Source organism: Falco naumanni, chromosome 9 (genome assembly GCF_017639655.2).
Source record: "Falco naumanni isolate bFalNau1 chromosome 9, bFalNau1.pat, whole genome shotgun sequence".
NCBI classification, from domain to species: Eukaryota; Metazoa; Chordata; class Aves; order Falconiformes; family Falconidae; genus Falco; species Falco naumanni.
The window spans coordinates 17,765,514-17,790,057 of record NC_054062.1 but is presented as its reverse complement, the minus strand read 5'-3'; the positions used below and the strand labels follow the sequence as shown (position 1 = coordinate 17,790,057).

At 36.1% G+C, this 24,544-nt stretch overlaps 1 protein-coding gene across 2 annotated transcripts in view; it reads left to right on the top strand.

Annotated features, from left to right (window-relative positions):
- Positions 1-24,544, top strand: part of ATRNL1 (attractin like 1) — a 526,081-nt gene that overhangs the window by 270,265 nt on the left and 231,272 nt on the right. For both annotated transcript variants that reach the window (XM_040607278.1, XM_040607277.1), the window contains exons 25-26: positions 2,277-2,338; positions 24,429-24,507. In XM_040607278.1, the coding sequence (XP_040463212.1) occupies positions 2,277-2,338; positions 24,429-24,507 (141 nt within the window). The remainder of the gene's footprint in view (positions 1-2,276; positions 2,339-24,428; positions 24,508-24,544) is intronic.

Here is a 24,544-nt window from a genome sequence, read left to right as displayed (position 1 = left end):
GAAGAGAAATAAAGGCACTACAGCTTACTAAAGAAATCTGAGGTAAAATTTTCCTGATATGATTGCGATCAGATTGCAGTTTTTAATTGCAGGACTTTCCCTTGACTGTAGCTGTTTCTAGACTAACAGATGCTGTTAATGACTGCTGGCACCTTGAATGAAAATAATTTAAGTAATGCAAAATAGAAATATTTTATTATTTTATATATTTTATAATATAAATAAATAGCTTTTTAACAGGTCACAAGAGGTGAATGCTGTTGAAGCTGGAATTTTTTGTTCTCTTTGTGTTATTTTACTCCTGAAGTATGATATTTGTAAAAAACATTCTGGAAAAGCCAGCAGTTAATAAAAAAACATTCTGGAAAAGCCAGAAATTAATTTGAATGCTAAGTATTATTTGAAGGCAATCCAACCTGTATTTAAAATTATAATGGACCATACAAAGCTTTTTTTTATCCATACAAGGTATTCCTAAACATAAATTGTTTATGCTTGGGATGCACTTTATATTGGGCCAGACTAATCTGCAGATCTTTTCTCAGATTTTATCTTTTCTATGTAAAATAAAGGTTACATTCTCATTAACAGATATTTTGAAAATTTTGTGACTCTGCAATTTCTCTCCAACTTTCTAATATTTTTAGTCCCTAATCTCCCTTCACTTTGATACAGTATCCATCATGACCGTAGTCAAAGTTTCTGAGAAATTAAAATTTCTGCTTATGTTGCACAAATCAGGAAACAATTGTAGATTAAACTTAACTAGTGAGTCAGAGAGTTCCTTCTCTCTCCTGCTTCATTCCCACATGACCTTCAGCTTCTTGTTTTTCCACAGGCTCCCAGGCCAGATAGGTTTTGCCATGATGCAAACACAACAATCTACTTAAGCTAGACACATTTATATTTCCTCTCTAGAGAGGAGGCAGATGATAGCACTCAAGGAGTTTAGTACACTAAATTATATTGTGATTCATTTACCAAGCTTTCTGTACTGAATTTCAGAGCTCCTGAATACCATTGCATTGCTTGCAATTCTATATTATTAGTGAAGAGAAAGGAGAAATTACATTTTAGAGATGTGTTTGCATGATGGTGCCCCCTGTGCTTATTCCTGGAATAATGTACTTAACATGCTGTTCCTTAGACTTTTAAGTAATCTGACCTATGGTTACCTCTGTTTAGCTGGCACAAGGCACAGTAACACCATTATAATACTGAAGTTTACACTACAGCTTTGCCCTAAAATAAAATAAAATAAAATAATTTTTAAAAAATTCCTTGATTATCATGCATTATCATTTCAAAAGGTCACAAGTGAGCTGTGAAAGAGAATCAGAGTCATTTGGTGTAATTGCTAGTCAAGATCAGACCTTAAATGCACAAAGATCTCTAAAAACAACAATTATTTGAACAGGATGGGAATACGGTTAGATAACACTTTGTGCGATTCATAGTAGAAAATTCTGTATTTCTTCAGTTTGGTAATTATACCCTATGAATAACTGAACAAGACGCAGAGACTTAAGGATATTTGTAGATATAACTTAAATATTAAGTACTGTTCTTAACATTAGCAAAAAGTAATTATACTAATAATTATAGTCTCTATTGCATGCAAGCATGAATGTGTGTCTGTGTGTATATGCTGTCTTAGAGATAACTATTAAATCTTTGTGGACAATTACAGTAAAGGAGTTGAATTAATGCATACTCTGGAAAGGCTGTAAAAATGCAGCCTAAAATATTTGTTACTTTGTCTTTAAAATAATTTGTTTTGAAACAGTTTGTTTTATTATGCACAAGATTTATCTGGTTTTTAAATTAGCATATGCGTGAATTTTAATATTATGCAATTAAAATATTTTAAATGTATTTGAAGCACAAGACATCTTTTGTCATTTCTAAAACTTCAGTGTTTTATTAAAATGGAAAACGGTGATAGTTAAAACAGTTGACTACAAAGCCAGCAACTTACATCAATATGATTTGTTAATATTTTTGCATGTTGTTTTAATTGTTTTTATCAAACGAGTTTTACATGGCTATTTCTATTAACTTTACTTCAATGGAAAGACTATATTCCATTGTTTGTATTTTCACACAGGCAAAGACATGGGAGTTAGTTGCTCATCTCACTTTATGGTAAATGCAGGTGTGTGCATACTAGACTGAAATTACACTTGAAACTAATCATCCATGGAGCCATAAAGCCCTAGGCTAAAAAGAGCTGTTGATTCTGAAATTGTTGTAATTTACTTCTATTTTATTTGCAGATTGCCTTCTCACAGCACAATACTATCATGGATCTGGTGCAGTTCTTTGTCACCTTCTTCAGGTAAATTGCTTCTTCTGTCTTCTGACTGAAATCATGCTGATTCTTTTCCATCAAACCAATATCTTAACTAGCTGCTTAATCTTAAGAAATGCCTGCAAGGAAGCTTTTAAACTGTGGCTTCTAATTTACACCAGTGGGGGATCCAGGCCATTGCCCTGTAACTACAGGCTGCTGCTGGCATCTTTCATATGTTTCATATTCAGTGGTACAAGCTTCACACGTACTTCATAAAGATTAGCTAGATACGTACTATATAGTATAGTGATGACAAGAAGCCAGCTATACCGACTTCAACTAGTAATGTATGTATGTGAATTTGTGTAAACTCTTTGAAAGAATTATTAAAAATGATGGTTCTGTTCAACAGCTTTTGATTTTTAATCCGGCACCCCAAATCACTACTAATGCCGCCATGCATTAGGGATTAATCGGGAAAGTCAGTCAGTGATGCATGGAATTTGGTTGTGGCACAAATGCAGGAAGTGGCTTCAGCTGCAAGTGGACAGCTGTTCCAGGAGCTGAACAAAACTCCACTGTAGGACTTCTTAAAAGTTCAGCTGTCTTATAAAATGTCACAAACTTGAATATACAGGGATTAGTTACGGTGCTTTGAAATCTAGCTGTGAAGATATTCCCCAATAACCATGAATGGTACGCAAAATGCGAACAGTGACAGTCAAGGGTGTTCATGAGACTTTCTGTATTTCCAGAACTGCCATGCATTTATTTCACAAGTTCACAGTACAGCTTTTCTGTTCACTTTAATCACTGTGCTCTGAGGGACTGTACCTGAAGAATCAGACTCTTAAGTGCCGTGAACAGAGCAGCTTTTTGTTAACTGCTGTCACCAAAACGGGGGGCAGAAATGAGCAGACCCTGAAGTCCTTTGTACCCAATACATTGGCTAATGGAGAGTTGGTTTAGCAGCTGATACAAAGCATCCCATTTCTCCTCATTCACCATAAACCGAGCAATAGAATGCTGGTTGCTTAAAAGTCAGTTAGTAGTGTTTGGGGCTTTTTTGTTTGTTTGTTTCTGTGGTATTTTTTGTGGTGTGTTCTTGTTGTTTTTCTTTGGTTTTCCCTGGGAAGCTAGCAAGATTTAAAAAATGATGATGCTTATGCCAACCTTAAGATGACAAACTCCTACAGAAGAAAGCAAAGTCTGTCCAAAACAGAGGGACCCTGTGACAAATAGCAGAGATAACCTACAAGCAATTTGTTCCTGCTCTGTGCAGGCTTAGAAAAGGTGACCCATAGTCTTTTTGATGGTGAAGCCGTATCTACAGATATATTGCATTAGCCCTTCTGGTGTGATGGTCTATCTGATATAGTTTGTTCCGGGTAAATGCAAACTCACTGTGATCCTGCGAAAAGAAGTGATCCCTCTGCCTGAGCAGTAATCTATACCGCAAGCCAAGGCCCATGGAATCCCCCGGACAGAAAGAAAGGCTGTAGAGTAGCTGCCAGCTATGCTACCGCTGCCTTTGACTCAGTCCCAAAATAGCTGTATAACCAAGGCTTTCAGCTGGCACTAGGGGCTTGCAGCTATCTGCAGCAGAACGTTAATAATCAACCTCAGGAACCGAGTTGCAGAAATATGTAAAGCCATCAGGAAATGTTGTAAGTAGTGCATCGCAGTAATCCAAGCAAGGTACAAAACTTAACGACAGGGCACCCTCCAGAGGCACATGTGGTTCAGGCTGAGGTTTGATGGTTATGATGAGAAATAGTGTTTAGCAACATATATTTAAAAATCTTGATGTAAATTTGTATGGTACTCTTCGACAACTGAATTGGTATTAATGTGTCTGTAGACATAGGTAAGATGTCTTGGAGCCGGAGCTCTCAGATTGCGTTTATAAGGAAAAAACAGAAACAGAAACAATAACATGCATATATTCACATTTGCAAAGCAGAACCTGAAAGGAAAAGCAGAAGGGAGAGAAGCCCCAGAATGACATGAATTCATGTAAAAAGTTACTTAATTGCACTGTGTTCCCATGTTGAATAACTATGCTGGGAAGACTGGCCTAGGTCTATTGCTTGGGTAACTGGCTCTTTCCAAGACACTGACCACGACATTCTTTGTGTGGGTTTGTTGTTCCCCCCCCCCCCCCCCCCCGCCGTGTTATGCCCAGAGGCACAGGGTATTTATAGGTATTAGAAGTCCATTTATTTTCATATCACAGGACCAAACAACCATGCATAATATCACAGTGACACTCCCGACTCGTGACTGCTGTGAGCATTGTGTCCTCGCTGACATCAGAGCTAGCAAATGGTTGGTCCGCATAAACGACCCAAAGAAGAAACTGGCAGGCTGTTTGTCACTGGACTGGTAGTTGCAATGTGTGGTAAATAAATGTAGGAAAAATACTTGTGTCCTTTACAGAAAACTGGACTAAGAAAGTTAGAATGAAAAGTTTCCAGTATAGACACCATTAAAACTTTCAGTAGTTCTTAAATTAGATGTTGTCTCTACAGGATCACTAGTTGAAACAAGCAGAAGAATATTTCTGATATGAAAATTTAGCAATAACTAATTTATTGTTTTTTTTTTTTTTCCACACTAGTGGACAGAGTTAATCATACCCAAACACAGCACCAATACATCCTCTCCAAAGTGGTTGATAGTATTCAGGCCTTTATCTGAAAACTTGTTTTCAACATTTTGTAGCTAACAAAGTTATTTTAATATGGATTTGTTTGTTTGTTTTACTGGATGAGAATGCAGTGTATTAAAGCAGTAGCAGATTATGTTGGTAACAGTAATAGCCCAGGTCACATTTACTAGATTATTGACCTAGAAAATAATTGTATTTAAAGACTATTTGAATGTGCTTGATAACAAAACATGTTCCAACCTGCTTTGATAAGTGTGCATTTGCATTTCTTCCATCTATAATTATATTTATTGTATTTCTGAGCATGTGGCATAACCCTGTTAACCCTGGCTGCCTAGCCAAACCAATAAACAGGTTTATTTGACAATAACAGGGTTTTTTTAATGACCATTCAAAAGTATAATTTAAAACAGTTCCTTTATAGGGTGTGTGTTCCCAAGTAAAAGATGAAATGCACATTTTACTTCTTGAATCAGAAACATCAAAATAACAAGCATTTTTTAGAATTTTTCCAATGTTTCAACTGTTTTAAAAATCTTGTTCTGTAAGGAAATTATTTGAAACTATTATTTTATATATATATGCACAAAAGTTATTATTAGAGCTGTAATTAATACTTGATCTACCAAGGTACTGTTATTATATGTCCTAGAATGAGAAGTTATAGAAATAAAAGTTATTTTTTAAAAACAGTACAGAAACTGTACTGCTCCAGACTATAATACTCATGGTGGACTTCCCCCCCCCCCCCCCCCCCCCCCCCCCCCATTTAATTTTATTGTTTTTATACTGGAAGGTTTCATAGTATCCACTTATTCAGTGACCTTTTCTTTAAGAGCAGAAATATATGTAAGAGTAGTAACATATTCCTAACAGTCTTATAGAAACTGTGGCATCTGCGTTGCTTTAGTGAGTGCCTGAAGACTTTTTGCTGTCACACAAATTGAGAAGTGTGTGATTCTTTTTTTCCACCTGCTTTGAAGCAATACAGATCTCATCACAAAATTTTACAGGCAGCAAATGTGAGCGATCTTTCTTCTCATACTGAAGAAATGCAGTCCCCACATTAAAGTCTGTTCCTGTATTACCCTGATCAGTAAAGCACTTCAATATGCTAAAGCCTGGCGCTTTTTTTTTTTTTTTTTTCCCCTAAATTACAAGTGATAAAGAAGTTTTCAGTGTTTTCAAGTCTTACACGAATATGTTGTGTTAACTGAGTATGTAGCCAGGACATTTTAGGCATTTGATAACAGTGTATGAAGTGTCTTTATTTTCTGATAACATTATTTACTTTTTCTTAAAAAATGCATAAAAATTATCATGGATAAAAATAATAAAAATACATGATAAAAATTATCCTGCATAAAATATGACAATGTTCAGTATTTGATAGTTTTTGTTATATACAATCTGAATGAATCCGGAATTGAGAGCCAGGAAACTCTTGATTTCTATACCTGCTTTTAAATAAAATTATAGTTAAGAATTTATAACAGTACTCACAGATTTTTTGGAAATTTTTTTCTATCAATAACCTGAAACAGGAGTCCTGGTAAGAAATGTTGTTTTATCTCATAATCAAAAAAACCCAGGTAAACGTGAAATTGTACAGGTGATAAAGGTCAGCTATTAGTATTTTTGCAATAGGTAATTTTATGCATCTGCTACTGTCATACCTGTTTTTTTAAAGCCTGTTTCAAATACATAGTATCAACTGCTTACTAATCAAGCACATCTTTATGCTCTCAGAATGATTCCTTCCGTGGTCTCTGGTCCTTGGGGTGGAGCTGCCAGTGGTGGTGGATTTTATGTCTGGCTGGAATGGTACCCTTTACTTGCTTCCATAACAGGTCTCTTTAATATTGTGAATTATAGAATTTCCAATTTGTCATAAGTAGAGCAGTATTAAGTAATATGGATACTTCGAAGGTTTGAAAATCCTTCTTTTGTGTGTGCTTTAAGAAATTCCATGACAAACCCTGGTCATTTAAGATTGGGGTACATTCTTTCTGATAAATCTTCCTGTGAGCATTACAAGTGAGAGAAAACAACATTCAAAATATACCCAGTCTGTATTGCAGGAGGAATGGGTGGGCATTTAGGTTAGGATGAGGACTAATAGCATGAGCTACCTTGCAGCAGATACTGAAGGACCAGGTTTATCACCACCATATGTGTGACTGTGTGCCCAAGCTCCACACAGTCACTCTGGTTGCATTTCATGCAGTGGGAGTGGATGGCTGGATTTCAGCGGGTTGTGTCAGAGCTCAGGACCCGAATCGATCATTCTGGGTGTGGGTGGTTGGTTTTTTTTTTTGCAGTGGGTGATTTCCTTCTCTTTACCAGCATCCTTTGGTGTGTCGGCCTGGCTTCATGTTTTGGTTTTGTTAAAATAAAGGATGATAAATTAAAGCTTGATTTTGACATGCTTATCTTTGTGAGATCAAATATTGCTCTCTCTAAGAAAGACAAAATGCAGTGTGTCAGGTTCAGATCATGTCCGCTACATCTGGATTATCAGAAAACGCAGAAGTCTTACAAATCTAAATTAGAAAATTTTCTGGTAACATGAAAATCAAGTTATCTTAGCAAAATGGATTTTACATTTGGGGCTAGAATAAAATTGATTTTTACTCAGTGATGCATTAAACAGTTTTCACCTCACTTAGAAGCAAATAGTTGTATGACTTCCACTGGGACAAGCATGTCTGTACTGCAGGGGCCAATCTGAGTTGGTTGGTTTTTTTTTTAATATTTGTTTTGAATTGTAGAATGTAGCTTCATGTCTTCCACTCTCTGAATCACCCAGAAACTTTGTCATCACTGTAGAGTTATTTGATATATTCATATTTCCTGAGAAGGCAACCACTTCTGACTTACATGCAGGCAAAGGAGATTCCCCAGTCCCACTGTTTGGCTGGTCTTCAAAACAATGGATGAGTCACTTCATAGAATCACAGAATGGTTTGGGTTGGAAAAGACCTTAAAGGTCATCTCATTCCAACTCCCCTGCCATGGACAGGGACACCTTCCACTAGACCATGTTGCTCCCAGACCCATCCAACCTGGCTTTGAACACTGTCAGGGATGGGGCATTCACAGCTGCTCTGGACAGCCTGTGCCAGCACCTCACCACCCCCACAGTAAAGAATTTCTTCCTTATGCCCAGTATAAATCTAACCTTTTAATAAACTCCCTTCATTAAGATCACGAGTAAGATCAACCCTTCTAGTCTATCTGGGGAACTTCCTGCTGGAGACCGGAGCAGCAATTTTCCTAGAAGGATCCCCTTTTGTGATTGTTTTTTTTTGCAACTCATGTATCCATGCCTCTAGGGTCAAGATAGATTTTCCATCCCGCTTCCTTGTGTCCTTTCTGTGGTTATGCAAGTAAAACCACAGGGTGGACTGTGGTATGTACCCACTGTATCCTCATCTTTTTTTATGTATAATCCCTTGGTGAACAGAACTGTTTCCCATTACTTCACTCTTGGTTTTCTTCTTTCTGTGTTCATCCTTTGAGTCACTTGGAAGCGCATGCGAGTGCACTAGCAGTTGCCATATTTTGATTGCAACACACACTGTTCCTCAAAGTACAAAATAGTTGCTCAACTTGATATCTGAAGGCGGCCTATGTACTTGCTGGGTGTACAGCAGGTACGGGCTTCTCCTTCTTCCAAGTAGGTGCATTTAAAATTTGGAACTTCTAATTTCTGATATGCATCAAATACAGCGAGAGCTGTCCATTGTGCCTGCTGAAAGGCTAATCCTAATTTTTCCTCAGTTCATATTAACTAGAAATAGGTTCTGGAGTTGTTTAAGTGCAGAGAGGAGTTTTAGGGTGAAGGCCTGGGTGACAGTAATGGGATTTGAAAGATTTCTTGTTTTCCTAGACGTTTTTTTTTTTTTTTAGAGAAAAGAAAATCTTAAATTGCACTCTTCGTTCTGTATGGTACTGTAGCCTAGCACTCCAAAAAACATATTGTCACTGCTGCTTTTATAAAATCTCACTGGAATCAAAACTGCCACTTATGTAGTAGTGTTCACTGCAGAGGTCCCAGGAGGTGGCACCTGAAATGTACTTCCCGAGACTCCTGACAAAAGTATGGCTCTTTTTTTAAGACTTGCTGCTTTGCAGACTCCCATACTTTGAGATGGTTCTGTAATGTTCTCCTTTCAGGGATGCATCTTTTTACAGCTGCATTGTGCTTTATTTCCTAAGCGTCAAAGATAATTCATATTGTGTTTTTGTTTTGATTCCCAATATTTTATATTGTATTTTTTAAAATCCAATTAGCCAATTGTTTTCTTAGATTAAAACAATGTTGGCGCTCACAGCTATTTGTCTTCTAGCATGCTTATTCCTGGTCATTTTTTTATGAAACTCTAGTTCACCATACTTCAAACAAAAGAACTAGAACAGGTTTTCATCTGTGATAAATGAACTTGAAATTTTGCTTTTGTCATTTTAATTCAAAAGAGAAACAATTCAGAAGAAATGCCTTCTTCTGACAGGGTGTATATAACAGTTGCAAAGTTAACTTCCGAAGTTTGTTTCCAGATGTAAGTACATAGTGAACTAGGGCAAAAGCTGATGAAGGCAAAATAATACTAAGAAAAATAAAGGAATTGAAAAATATTAGGGTTTCCTTTAGGCAATAGTGTCATTGTCCATTATAGGAAGTGACAAGCAGCTTTCTGAAGTGCTCTGCCAGCCTGTCTCTGCAGCCGCAGTTGGCATGGCGTGCTGTGGAATGAGTGACATTGAAGAAATGAACAATCTGTTTATGGTGGTAGAGAAATATTCAGGGTCCTTGTGTTGAGTTGTAGTAAATCACAGGAAGGGTGAAAAGCGACCGCTAGACTGTGTGGATTTCATAGATCCTAAAATATGAAATCTAATTATCAATTTTAAAGAAGAGACACCTGAATTCAAAGGTATTCATTCAATGAGCTTTTTAAATGGAACAGTAATAAAAAATGTTCTAGTAAAAATTCCTGGTACCAAATGAAACATTTTGTGTGGAAGGTTTTGTATTTGTAATTTATTTATTGGGATTCAAGGGGGGACGATGGTGTGGTGTGGGAGGTGTGTGTGTATGCATTTCGTCAATAAGATACAAAATTATGGAAACTCTGCTGTGGACTCCAAAAGCCACACTAAAAATTACACATTAGAAAGTAGTTACATCATCTATTTAAAATTTTAAATCTTAATTTAATCTGCATCTGTGGCTAAATTACATTCTAGATCATAATTGCTTTTCTATGTTTTCAATAACTTTTTGTGATATTTTGGGAAAACACTCTGTAGTTTCAAAATTATATTTATTTCCTTACATGCCTTGAGTCTTTTCAGTTGAAATTCTAAAATATTAGGTGAAGAGGAATTGGGGGGGTTGTATTCCTTATACAGTAGAATTACAGAACATTTATGATGCTTCTTTGGCTTGGAAATCTAAAAATCCATATCTGTTTTCAGGAAATTTTCATGTTAATAGGGCTTTTAACAAGGAGAGTTATGATATTTTTTTTTTACAGCTCTCACTTCAAATATATTCTCCTTTTTGGAAAAGGTATTGAAAATGTTACATAATGAAGGGAAAACTTCATTATGCAATGTATTAAATTTCTTGATTGTATTTGAGGCTAATATGCTAAACAATATTGACGTGGCTTGGTGGCTTTCTAAGTGTAGTTTATATTTCTGTGATTTTTTATCAGAGGATAACTTCTGCACTAGAGGAGCAATGCAGTGGAAGGAAAGAATGAGGAGAAAGCAAAATAAAAATTCTTGAAATAATTTGAATCTTTTAGTTTAGAAGGCTGCTGAAATGTGGCATTGGTCTTCAGTCCTTTTCCCCCAGATATACTAATTGACCATGATTAGAATAAATAAGGCTTTTTTTTCCCCTTAATTTTACATCTTGTATTAGCATAAATCAACAAAATAATTGAAAACCAGCTGAAGTAAAAACACATCTATTTTAAAAGAGAAAAAAGGTATTCTATTTTGAATTCTTCTTGAGAGTTACTGCAGAAAATAATAAATTCTGTATTTCATCATTTGCCTGCAAATTTACCGGACATAGTTTAATTTCTTTATTTTTAGATCTGGGAGTTTTATATACAACATCACTTGTTGAGAGAAATATAGAGTATTTCACCCATGAAGGGCAAACCCATAAATTTATGTGAAATATGAAAGGCTTTTCTATGAGTAAAAGAAACATAATCACACTTTATGGGTGCTGTGTTCTATTTATTCTATGGAGATTAATTTCAGTTTACGTTAGATTAAACCCCTTTGATTGTAAATCTTGTTTATTTGCTGCTTCAAAGAGGTGAAAGGAAGAACTGCTGAGAGTTAAAGATCACATCTAGAGCTTTATTGTGTAATATATTTCAGAGTCCTTTTAAATGGTTCACTTTAGTTTGATATTGTATTGGCAGAATGAAATGTGAATGTTGGTCTTCTGGATAGCGTCCTGATGTACACTAGATGCATTTTCGCTTTTTAGTTGTATATATAGGCTGTGTGCATAATTGATCATTCATTCATACTCACTAGAGCAGCTTTTGATATGGCTTGTGGTATATTTAATATGAAAAGACAGCTTTATGTATATATACATGAATTATGTAGGTAGGAAAATATAAATATAAAAATGTATATGTGTGCCTTTTTACATTATGTAGTTATTTTTAATAATTATTTTATTTCATAAAGTTATTTAAACTCCCCTTACATTTACTGTAACATTTCAGTACATGTACATAATGAAAAAAATCAATAATTTTTCTTATATTCATTTTCCTACAAATAACAAATTCCCGGTTCAAACACATTTCTTTCTTCCTTACCTTCAAGAAATATTTTGATGTTTCATTGCACAGCAAAGACCAATAAACTCAGGCTTTGTAGAGGCAGTTGTCAGAGATGATTTTAAACTGTTATTGGAGTTTATGCCTCAGGAGAGAAAGGATTATGTTGGTTTTGTACATTCAATATACATTAATAAATGATTTTACACGGATGTGGTAGCTGTTCTTACTAATAAACTAATATGTATTATACTGATATTTTATTGATGCTGCTAACTTTAAAATACAATTTGTATGAAATGCAGTTGATACCATCAATACTTCAGTCTCCCTGTTTTCAGTTATGCATTCAGAGCTTAAATTGTGAAGATTTATTAATGCCATTATTGAGGTTTTATTTATTATTTTATTTAATTTTGTTCTTTCTGCTCAACAAAATTATTTTGGTTATATTTCTAATAATAATTTTAAATGTGTTCCTCCGGGGACTTACAGCATGGTTTTGGCAGTATACTGGTTTTTTTAATTATTTTTTAGGCTCACTTCCCTTTCATGTATTTCTTTCAGCTTCTGTGGAGCAGTCCAAATGTTCTGTGCCACACCAATATTCGGTGGTCCTGTGGAAAGCAGTCAGAAAGCTCCAGGGCACAGGGGTGCTATGTTAAGTTGCCCACAATGTTGATTTTGGTTTCTCTGCAACGCTGCAGACTTCCACTGCCAAAACCAATCTTGAAACAGAAAGGCTGCTACCATTAAAAATACTTCCTACAGCCAATGGGCCACCTGAAGGCAATAAGCATCTTTTACTATAATAAATTTTCATTACTTCCAAAAACAGTTTGGAAAGATGCGAAAGAGCTGGAGCACTTCAGCCTGTGCATCTAATCCTTGGGTTGTAGTGTGTTGTGTACACAGTCATGCACTGGGCTACTAAGTGTTGGTGCTTGGGTGGATCAGTCCATGAATACCTACTCCTGTTTTTTGTTGTTGTTATTTATATTACTGATTAACTAAGAAGTAAAACAATCCTGTTCTATAATTCCATTCTTCCATAATATCTACATAATTTTATTCTCATTTTATATATATAAAATATATATTACATTATATTTCACAGAGGTATACTTACTTTTTTTTTTAATTAGTCGTAGTGTACATATTAAGCAGTCCAGGTAGCTGTGGTGCAAACTTCTCGGGTATTTTAGAAAACAGTGTCATGGGAAAATTCAGACTGCCTTGTGGAAGTAATAGTGAGCTTGGATCACATGTGTCGTTCCTTACTTTTCGACTGTTGTTTGGCTGGGCAGCTAGAGAAGGCCAGTTAATGAGAATTCCTCAAAAAAGAAAACAGGTACAAACTGTGCAACAGGATCGAGTTGCAGCAGATCGACAGTATCATCGCATGATCATAGTCAGGTTAGAGCTGTTCAGGAGCCACCTACAAGCTACTGCTACTCTTGTGGAGTTGGAGTAAATAGTTTGATTTGAGATTTCAGAGGATTGAGTGTGTAGCCATATAGGAGGTGACAGAATGAGTCCAGGCACTTTCCGGTGGTGCCCAGCGACAGTACAAGGGGCAACGAGCACAAACTGAAACACAAAAAGTTCTAGCTGAATATGAGGAAGAATTTCTTTACCTGGAGGCTGATGGAGCACTGGCGCAGCCTGCCCAGAGAGGCTGGGGAGTCTCCATCTCTGGAGACATTCAAAACCCACCTGGACATGATCCTGTGCAACCTGCTCAAGGTGAGCCTGCTCTAGCTGGGGGTTGGGCTAGATGAGCTCCAGAGGTGCCTTCACACCTTGACTGTTCTGTGGTTTCTTGAAGGGGCTTTACTTTGAATACTTTCTAAGATATAGCTGGAACATAGGTCAGATGCTAAAATAAATGACCCCACACCCACCTGAGTACTACTGATTCAAAAATATTATATCAGGTTCTGAGATTTAAGCATTATCTGCCATTAAAAAGAAATATCTTTTGAGATTATTTGCTCATGTGTGAATGTGCCTCCTGCAGTGGCTGGTGTAGTGGTGCAGTTAAATTATATCTTTAAAGCTAGACTGCCTCTGAGATTTTAGTAGGGCTCTTTTCTTTAAAATGTTACAATATCCTTGTTTTCCAGGTATATTTCTTCATAACACCAGGGAATAAGATCCTTTCTGAGGAATTCCTTTACCATCTTTCTGCCATAGTCAATAACAGTCCCTCCAGACAGAAGGAAATTTTCATCTTCATATCCATCTACTCTGTGGAAGATGAAATTCTGTAGAAAGATCTGCTACGCTGATCTGCCAAACTTCTCTTTCCTTCATAAAAACATCCAAACTCTCTGATTCTAATGTACAGAAAACCAGGAATTTATTATGTGGGAGTAGGGTCCCCCCTAGCCTGTTGTCTCTGAAAAGATTTCATTTATAAAGCTTGGGATTATCACTGATCAGCATCTCATCTACCAGGGAAAAAGAATGTGTTGATGTACTTTCTGAACTGAATTGTGTTTAAGAGCCTGAGCACTCTGTCCATTGCTCCATCCCAGCCTTCCTCCTTCCTTTTATTTTATTCTAAGTGAGAATCAGTAGCAGTTACATCTGCTTCCAAGTGGAAGTATTCCGTTTGTGTGCGATTCTAAGAGGCAGATGTCATGAAAATAAGAATGGTAGCATTTTCCTACAGCAGGAACAGTAAATTCTTTAGATGGGGCCTCCTGTTCTCAGTTAAAAGAACTGCTCTGATATTAGGTGGAAATCTTCACAAAGGTTTGATGTTTCCTGTTGTATAACGTGGGTCTGCATTGACGGTGCCTGGTAGGTGTTAGGCTGGCATCAAAGAACACTTTGTTGAAATGCAGAAATCTGAAATCATTGAAACCTATTCCTTTGGTTTTCCTTTTTTTTTCTTTTTTTTTTTTTTCTTTTCTTTTCTTTTTCTTAATATATGTTAAATACTGAAATAAATAGAAAAGCACATACCATTTAACAGTTTATTTTAAATTCTGATCCCTATTGTGTACAGTGCCAGCCTTTTCTCACATTAGAATAATTATGTGTTAGTGTTTTCTATACCTGCAGAGCTGTTCATGGCAATTGCTGTGCAGTGTGAACTGCAGAAAAGGGTATACAGGTTTTCTATTGCCATCTTTAAGAAATTTTGCATATATTAAAGAAAAATCATTTCAATTGACTCTCTGTATATGAATGTATTTTTTAATTCATGAGCTAAGGTATTGCCATTATGCCCTTGTAATGTTTGTAAATCTTCATTGAAAACCTTGGTCAGTAATTTTATGAACTGCATCTCTGAGCAGGTGCTGCTGCTGTTAATGAACCGTGACATGGTAAAACAAATCTAATGTGGATATCCTTTACAATGCATTTTTACCAAACGCAGGGTTCTGCCTGGGAGAAGCAGATTAGTACAAGGCCACATATATATACATATACATACATGTATATATATATATATTTACTGCTATTCTTTTGTGTTTTTTTTATAAGGTTGATAGTTGTAGACGTGAGAAGCAAATTTTAGGGGCAGTTATGTGACTTTCAGGAGATACTTCATGCAAGATTTATTTATGGTAATGTATGTATTTTCGGGACTGTATCCAGAAATAACATTTTTAATCACTGTCATCTGGATAAGAAGAATTATCCATGTAATTAGTTTCAAATGAACTTGAAAGGTGTTGCTTAACTTGTGTGAATTCCATTTGAGACACATGTAAATAAATTAAAATTTGCATTTAAATGATTTTTGGTAATATGTGAACTTTTAAATACCATTGTAGATAATTTACTTCATATTCAGGCAGTTCTTTTGCTTTACAGTCTGGAAAGCAAGAACCGAGGGCTTGAAGCTTTTGTATGGCTTTTGAATTAAAATTTTCACAATTAAATTAAATTTCCCTTGGAGAATTATATATTTTTTTTGTGTGGAGAAACTATGGGGGGAAAGCTGGAGCTCAGGAGCTATTGCTTTGTTAAAACAACAGGGGCAGGAAAAATCTGACTCAGAATGGGAACTAGGCTGATGGGGAAAAAACCCTGCCATATTTAGGTATGTGCAGCAATAAAATATATGTAGCTGAAGAGGGAAATGTTACAGCCATTAGCTGCACGGCTCCAGAAGATGGAGTGTGGGGTGCAGCCAGTGCATGGAGGTGCTGGTGGCATTTCTCTCAGCTAGCAAGAATAAGGGAAGGACATTCCCAGATCACCTAGATGGTAGGGCTGGCTTAGCAGGCAGTCTTTCACTGGATGCAGCAGCCAGTGCCCTCTTAGACCAGGAGACAAGCACTACTGGCTGGTCTTAGCTCCACACGGTCAACCAAGATTTATTCCCCTGACCCCACACACCGCATTGCCACTGACTGGAAGCTGCATGTCCCACTCCATGACTAGCCAAGATGACTTTCCTCTAAGTCGTTTCCCAATTAATTTGGAACTGTAACATTTCCCAGGATCATTCAGAATTGCTAATTATTGAAATATTCCTACTTATAACAGTGTTTGTAAAGCTGTGTGATTCAGAGCAATTTAATTAATCATTAAAACATGAAAAAAAATTTATACTGCTCTCATACATATCAGACTCCTAATATTATGTTTACAGTGCTTTGTACTTCAGCTAATCTTGCTGCAATCTTTGGAGCTGCTTGTCATGTGTATATTAGTTAACACAAGTAAGGATGGCTGAACCTAGCACATCATAATCATAAACACAATGCTCTTATCAAGTACAATGAGAGAAATCAATTGCTGTGACAGTAATTGCTATTCAAAGTCATGGTTTTAGGAAAATAATTGTTCAATTTTTATTTTAGAAGTGTGCTTGCTTTATAACATATCAATTAAAATGTGCTCTATTTGCCAATAGAAAGATAGTAAATAATATGTCAGAAAACATTTGTCAGAAAAACAGTATACGCGATCTCTTAGGAAACTTTTGCAACATTAATTAAAAAAACACTAACGTAGACGTGAGGTGTTTTCTTTGCATGTGTCTACATTAAAAAGATTGTTGTCATCAGGTTGTTTTTTTTTTTACTGAATACTAGTATTTTTTGTTGGTGTTTAAAAATTCCATTGGTGTTATGAAGGAGAAACATTGTTAATACAGTGTAGGGTTGCTGTTAAGGTTGCTGTTTAGTGAAGTGTACATTTTTATGCTCTTGGCAAAGAAAGTGATATCAACAGGCAAGAGGTTTGTGGATCTGGAAGGATATTTAACTATTGCCTTACTCAGCAGAGCAAGGTTCAAGTAATTAAGCAGTAGTTGCCTTGATGGGCCAGCTCTTATTTTCAAAAAATTACTCGGGAAAAGCTTTTAGAATATCTGTCAGTATACACGTGTGGGCAGTCAGTGAGACTGCTATGCATCTAAATAACTTTACGAAAGTAATCTTTGGGTGTTTCTGTCTCTATTAGTAAGCAGTGTGGACAAACAGATCGTCTGTTGAGCAAAATGGTGCCGAGGACCTGACATCCACACTACAGGCACCTTGTCAGCTTTTCACTTTGGACCAGCTTTAGTTTAGTTCTGCAGACTGACAGCCCCTTTGCATCTGGAGTGTGCATTGCACGTCTTCCAGGTCAGCTTCTGCATCATGAGCTCCAAAATTTCTCCATGGTATGATCTAAAGCACAACAGTGGTGAAAATCAGGGGATTCGTTCAGAAGCCTGCCCCAGATCCACGCTAAACCAGCAGTGCAGGCATTCCCCTAGGGGTTTAAGGATGTCTGCCACGTGTGGTTGGGCATGGTGACAGTATGACTGTGTCCGTGTGGTGCTGCAATCTGGCTAGCAGACGGCTGGCATTCTTGTGAGTTGGTGGAATGGTCTTGACAAAGAGGTGTGCTGCTCCCAAGGTGGGCTTAACCGGGGTAGCCTGAGGGGTCTGCCCCATGCTCAGCTGTGTGGTGCTGCTGTACTTTGTCCCCTCTTGTAAGACGAGTAAATGTGATGGGTCCTTGAAATAGAATCCCACACAATTATTAATTTTAATAGAATTAAAAGCATACTAGATTTAAGGTAAAGTGTTTACTTTCAACCAATATGGGAATCTTTACTGAATTATTATGCAAATTAGTGGCTCAAGTAAAATAATAGAAACAGCAATTATTCATGCCTGAATATTTACATACATTTTCAGACATTTTGATTTCTCTTTGCATGTTAAATAATAAAAGAATGAGAAAAGAAATAGCAAAGGATGGAACATTTTGTTTTGTTCTGTTTACCTTCCATTTACAATATTGATCCTTAAAATATTTATATGTAATTCATAAAACAGTTCTTTTTCCATCACTGTAAAAATAAGTAAATTGTTTCATTTTAACACAGGTACTCTTTTGTTATAATATATAACTTACAGGCATTAATATGTATTTAATAAAAAGGAATTCTATAGTGTGTTTGTAATGCAGTCATAGAGCTTAAGGCACAAATGTGTAATTGATTCATATAGTCCAACCATACTGACTGTTGCATTTCACAAATTTCCCCCTGCGTTTATCCCTGTAATTTGAGTTTCTTTAAAGCTAATCTACAGCTTTCCTTTTAATTTGCGCATACCAAGCAGCTGCACATCCACCAATTCCCTTTAACGGCTGCTTTTCAGTCTGCCTCCTAAGCACACACGAAGAAAGTAGTTTCTCAGTTTCTCACTTTATAAAGTAAAACAAAAGTTTTGCTTAATATTGTGCATGTTTAAGATAACAGACTGTTCTTCATTTAGAAAGATGAAATTCTTTATCACAAGTCCTTTTAAAAAGAGTAAAATTATCTTGTCAGAGGTATATTTGATATTTTTATGCTTAAGCACCCATCAGTAGACATTAATCTGACCAGTTTCTCCATAACACTTCCGATGTCATAGACTGAGCTTTTGGGGTCTCCATTAAGAGTAGCTGTTGTGGTTTTCTAACAGTGGCTACCTCTCAATCCTCAGCCAGGGCTGTGAATTGCACTAAATATATCTAAATACGACCTCTGAAAGTTAAAAATTTATCTGTAAATTGCAAAAAGTTACACGGGTTATAATTATTCCTTGCAGTTTTCCTTTTCTCTACTTCTCTTTGATACTACCCAAAGCCCTTCTGGGTAGACTGTCTGTCTAGCGTAGAACCTTACTGCAACGCCCTGTTCTCTTGCAGCCCTTCCTTGGCCAGTTTCCTCTGCTGCGTTGGACATAAACTACTTATGTGCAAGGCTTCCTCTTCAATTCATCCATTCACTAATTGTTAGTTGTCTCCTACTTAAGACGATAACCTTCAATTAGCCTGTAATACACACCACTGGTGATGAATTGCTTGTTTTCAAGCATACTTTTTAAGTGTTTCCTCCTAGTCTCTTCCACAGGGTTTGAAGAACAACTGTGCAAAACTATGCTGTTATCTTCTGGCAGATCATTTCTTTGTTCTGGAGACTACAAAATCCTGAAAACACTTGGGTGCCATGGTTTCAAATGTGTCTTAGCATGATAATTGTCTTGTTGGGAAGGTTTACATTCATAAGTACAGAAGGTCATTCACTCTGGGTCAGCATTTCATAAGCCATCAGAATGTTTGAATGTTCAAATGTTCAAACATCTAAATGTTTGAATGCCAACAGAAGCATTGCAAAGGCATCTGTCTGTTTATTTGGATGTCATTCAGAGCCTCAGCTACAGAGTCAGAAATGGTGGACCTAAATCTATGACCATGTTGATGAGTCTGTGTAAGCACACTTATTTTTGGTACTCCTTGTTTATGCTCCTTCCATTTTTGTATCTTAGATTATCTGGTCCTTTTCAGCATAGTCAAATCTCCTTTTTTTAGTCTATGTAACATTATTTTATGATACAGTAAAATAAATCATAATGTCTGAGTTTAGTTCAAATGTGTCTGCTTCCAGCCATTGTTTCCTACCATGCATTTCTGTTCTAGATGACTGAGCCTTGGTATTTTTTCCCCATGGAAGCTTGTACACACTGTAGGGAAGTCTCCACTTGATCTTTTTGAAAAATGAAATGATTGAGCTTGTTAAATCATTGTCAATAAAAAATTTTCTCCAACCTTTGGATATTGTTTGTGGTTCTTCTCTCTGTTCTTTCCAAGTTTCTAGCTCCTTTAAAAACATGCAATTATCAGAATTTCAGGAACAAGACTGATAGTATCTGTTTTGGCAAATAATTTGTAGTAAATTAATAAATTAACTTACCAAGTGCTGCTTACCACTGTGCATCTCAGTATTTAAGATTGTTTTAACCCTTTTTGTTTCAGCATCCCAGCAACAATTCTTACTGAGCTGGTCATTCACACTGTTCTCTAGATTATTTTTGAAATTGCTTCATTCCAAGAGGAATATATATCCTTTGCTCTGTCAATGAGGCCTGGTTTACTTGTCCTCATAAATACAACTTAGTCGTGATTGCACTTATAAATAATTACATAAATATTGATGGAATAGGTACAATTGACCAATTGGCAAGCTGTATGAATTCTTGTTACCATTAACCATCTTTTTTTGTCGGTCTTTATATCATGCATGGACCTTTCAGCTATTATATATGAATCTTGTCAAAACTGACTACATCTGATACTCTAGGAACCTTGCAAACCCATCTAGACATTTTCTTTTCTGGTGTTGGTCCCGTTCTGAAAAGTTGGATTTTAGCTGTCATTTGGCCAATTTCTAATTCACTACTTTTGCCCTGCACTGATCTCTGTTTTGCTACGCTATTTGTGGTTATGCTTTCATTTCTTACATCTGTCACAAGAAGGAGCTAAGAAGTATACTGAGAGACTGGAGAGCATCCATCTGTACTTGTCCTGCTGTTATACCATTTGCCGATGATGTTAATACCTTTATCATGTCTCAAATTTCTTATTATTTCAAAACTGAAAAGAGCTTATTTCTACTTCGATTCCATTCCCCTAGCCAAGATGACTCTACTCCTTTATAACCTTTAAGTTCAACTTAGTGTTTTTGAGATAGGTGATGAGTGCTTTGAGATACAGACATACTATAGATTTATGCACTGGCATCCCAATGCTTCTGTTTTGTTCTTTATTCCTTTTCTAATCTCTCCTAACATCCTCTTTCCTGTTTTGACTGCCACTAAACATTCAGTTGATATGTTCAAAGAACTATTCGCAATGACTTCAAGACCGTTTTCTTGAGTGGTAATTGCTAATTTAGAAGCTATCATCATGTATTTGTAGCTAGAGAGGTTGGTGGTTTTTTTCCTTGTGCACATTGCTTTCAGTTCATTGGCAATTTCATTTTCTTGTTTTACTGCCAAGTCACTCAATATTGTGAGATCCTTTGCAGTCAGCTTTAATTTTTATTGCCCTAAATAAACCAAGACTATTATCTTACCACAGCCTGGAACCAGGTTAGTTTGACAAAATCTATTTTCTCTGTGTGTCTTCTCTTCGTTAACATGAATTTTGATATCTTTTTTCCTTCTGATTATTTATATTAAACAAAACAGCAAAGAAAGTAAATTTTTTCATGTTTACTTGCCAAGAAAAGATGATACAAAAGTGTTAAGTAAACATTTCACATTATCAATGCTGTAATTTCCAATGATTTATATGATTTTATAAGTGTGTCTTTGAAACACTCATTTCTGATTTTGACTTTGCACATAAACTAAGTGATGTTCTGACTGATGACAGGAAAGTTCAATGTGTGACCTAGTTCCATTAATGTACAGAGCACAGAAGCAATTTGTCTGAAGTTTCTCAGCCAGAAATCTCAAGGTTTTTTTCTTTCACTAGCTAAAGAGGATTGTTCAACAAGTTAATAAATATGAAAGACAGAATTTTCTAAGGAAAGAGGTTCAGTTTCTGGTCATAAGGAAGCAGCCTTAGAGTGCAAGACTTTCTCAGTTCCTTGTGACCAGCTCCCTTGAAAATATGAATCTTTTTCAAATTCCAGGAGCTTTGAGTTCATAACTTTAAGCAGAGCTGCTGATGTGTCCCTAATTTAGTTTTTTTGAAAGGACTGTACAGGAGAAGAAGAGTAAATGAGATGGCTTACCCTTACTTCATGCACAGCATGCTAATTTATAGCAATGTGTCAGTACCCTGATGTTACCCCTCAGCATCTGTTGCAGTTGCAGCTAGGCAGTGCAGTATACCGTAGGGAAAACACTTCTGGGAAATAGTATTTGTAAGCAACTGTTGGTTTAAAAATCTTAAAAGATGCTGCTGTAAAAACTCGATTTATTCTGGTGGTCAGTGGGATTTTTTAGTTCTGCTTTTCCCTAGACACCAAATATAAATTCACAGTCAACTTCTACTTGCTTTCAAAGGCAACTGAAGAGAGGGAGACAGCTAAAGATGAATTTTAAAAAGTTAAATCGGTGCATCAACTGAAGCAATGCATTAAACAAAATGGTGAACTTTCTCTGATGATCAGTTTCTGTCATAACATTCTTTGTGCCACTTAGATATTTTGTTGTAAAAAAACTCTTAAGAGAAACTCTTCTGGTAAGAAATACTGTTAATAAAATGCTGTATCAATTAAAATGTTCTTGCTCATTAGTTCCTTTCCTACACATGTAGAAAGATGATTTATGCTGAGATTCATGAAAGCATAAGGTTGAGATTCCTCTTCTGAATTCCCCAAGGTTCTCGAACCAGCATTTGCTCTCTCACATCCTTTTATTGCAGATCATTGACTCTTTCAACAATTTTCTATTGGCAGAATGGTTCTTAGATATGCTGAACTGTTCTGATCCATCGATCTGAACCAATCAAAATTCCAAGTCCCTTTGTTTTTTAAATGCTCTGTGCCAGGAACCAATAAAAGCTCAACACAATATTTAAAATATGCCAGGAACCAATAAAAGCTCAACACAATATTAAAAAAACAGAGAGGGAGAATATTATCTTCCTTTGCATAAAAATCCCCAAGTCCCAAAGAGCATTAAAAGACTGCTAAAAAAATGCTGGTAATTGACAGTGGCTGTTAAGAGGAAAGTCAAACTTTGTATCTAGAAACAGATCCTTTAACCATTTTTTCCTTTTCAGAACAATTAGCCTTCTTGGAGCTGAACAGACAGAATTAAGTCTCTTAAGTAAAAAAACCCTAAGCGGATAATTTTAATTGAGCATTCTATGCCCAAACCACTTTATCTGTTTCCCTTTCAAACTTGGCCTCACTCTGGCAGGCTTTCTCAAGGGTGTTGAAAGAAGAAATTGATAAAAAAGGATTTTGAAAGCTCACAGTGAAAAGTGTTTTAAGTGAATAAAATGCTGATAAAAAGCCATATTGATTTGTATTACTTTAACCATGAAAGAAAGTTGTGTTATGGAGACTGACTTTTAAACATGCTCAGGGCAATGGTACTTTTTGTTATCAAATATTCAGTGGTACAACTGGTTCTGTTGCTTGCAGACCAAGGAATGAATTTGGTGCTTTAATTCTATTACCTTGATAGCGATATTAAACTATAGTTGCCATAAACAGTTTCTAATGTCTCTATATTATGGTTAAATACTGAATCCCATGAGCTGTTACTTCTGGAGATGTATCTTCTAGGTCATATTTTCAGTTCTGTTTACAGCATGGTATAGGGAAACGTTGGTGTTACTGCATGGATAATGATTGTATTTTGTATTTATGCACAGTACTTCTCTGAACTATACTACTTCAGTGAATTCTTTGCATTTCCCATATTAGTTAAAGAATACATTTTGAAGCTTGTTAGTATAAAAAGAAAATATGGATAGCTGGTATAATTCAGGAGTTACAGGAGTATTCATTGAGAACATCATGTACAGCAGATGTGCTAACATGTCTGAAAGGTCTTCACACAGCTAGAAATTCCAGATACTTTTATAAAAAACTGTCTAACAAATGAAAAGATCTTCTGACTGCTTACATTAGGTGTTAACTTTAGAAGCCTTTTGTCAAGTATCCAGAAATCCACTAAAAGAGGTTGAGAGTTCAATGATCTACAAAAATCCTTTAAAGACTAAATGTTACAGGTAAAAGAATATTGAAGCAAGTGAGAAGGCATATGCTGATTGTGGACTGCAGAAGTTTAATAATTTTGATATTTTTAGTTCTTCTGTTGTGCCTTTGGGATTGTAACGTGGTAATGTTCTTTGGGATGTTTTCCCTGGGCAATTCACCTTAGAAATGCTCAATTTGATAAAACAGACCTATTGTAATGTGAAACATGGTTCCTCAAACTAATTATACTCCCTGCATACTTATCATTCCTGCATCCCAAGAAATTATTCAGAATTCACAAACTGAGAGAAGTGTAAATTGGTATCATTTTTTGCTATAGTTCACCCTTTTTTTTCCGTCTGCTAAATGTGGAATATGCAGTGCATATTTGCTGAGACTGTTGCGGGTATTTGGATGGTTGTAACGGTGCTTATCCTATGGTAATGGAGACAGTAATAGCATTTTATGGAGACCACCACAGCATCAGAGGTGTGCATTGTCTTTTGACTCTGAACTTGGATGGTTGACTGTTGTTTGTCATACTGGTAAAGTTTTGTTTTGCTCTATTTTTGTGGAATTTTTTCCCCACACTTACATGTATTATTGTTACCTTCGATACCCTAAAAACATAAGCTTTTTCAGACCATTATGTTACAATGATGGTTTTTTTTTCTTTTATAATTGCAGTTGTTTCTTATCCTTACTGCTGGTGGCCGCTGTTGTTTGGAAAATCAAACAAACCTGTTGGGCTTCTCGACGGAGAGAGGTATCAAAAACTTTCAGATTATTGTAATAGCTTTATC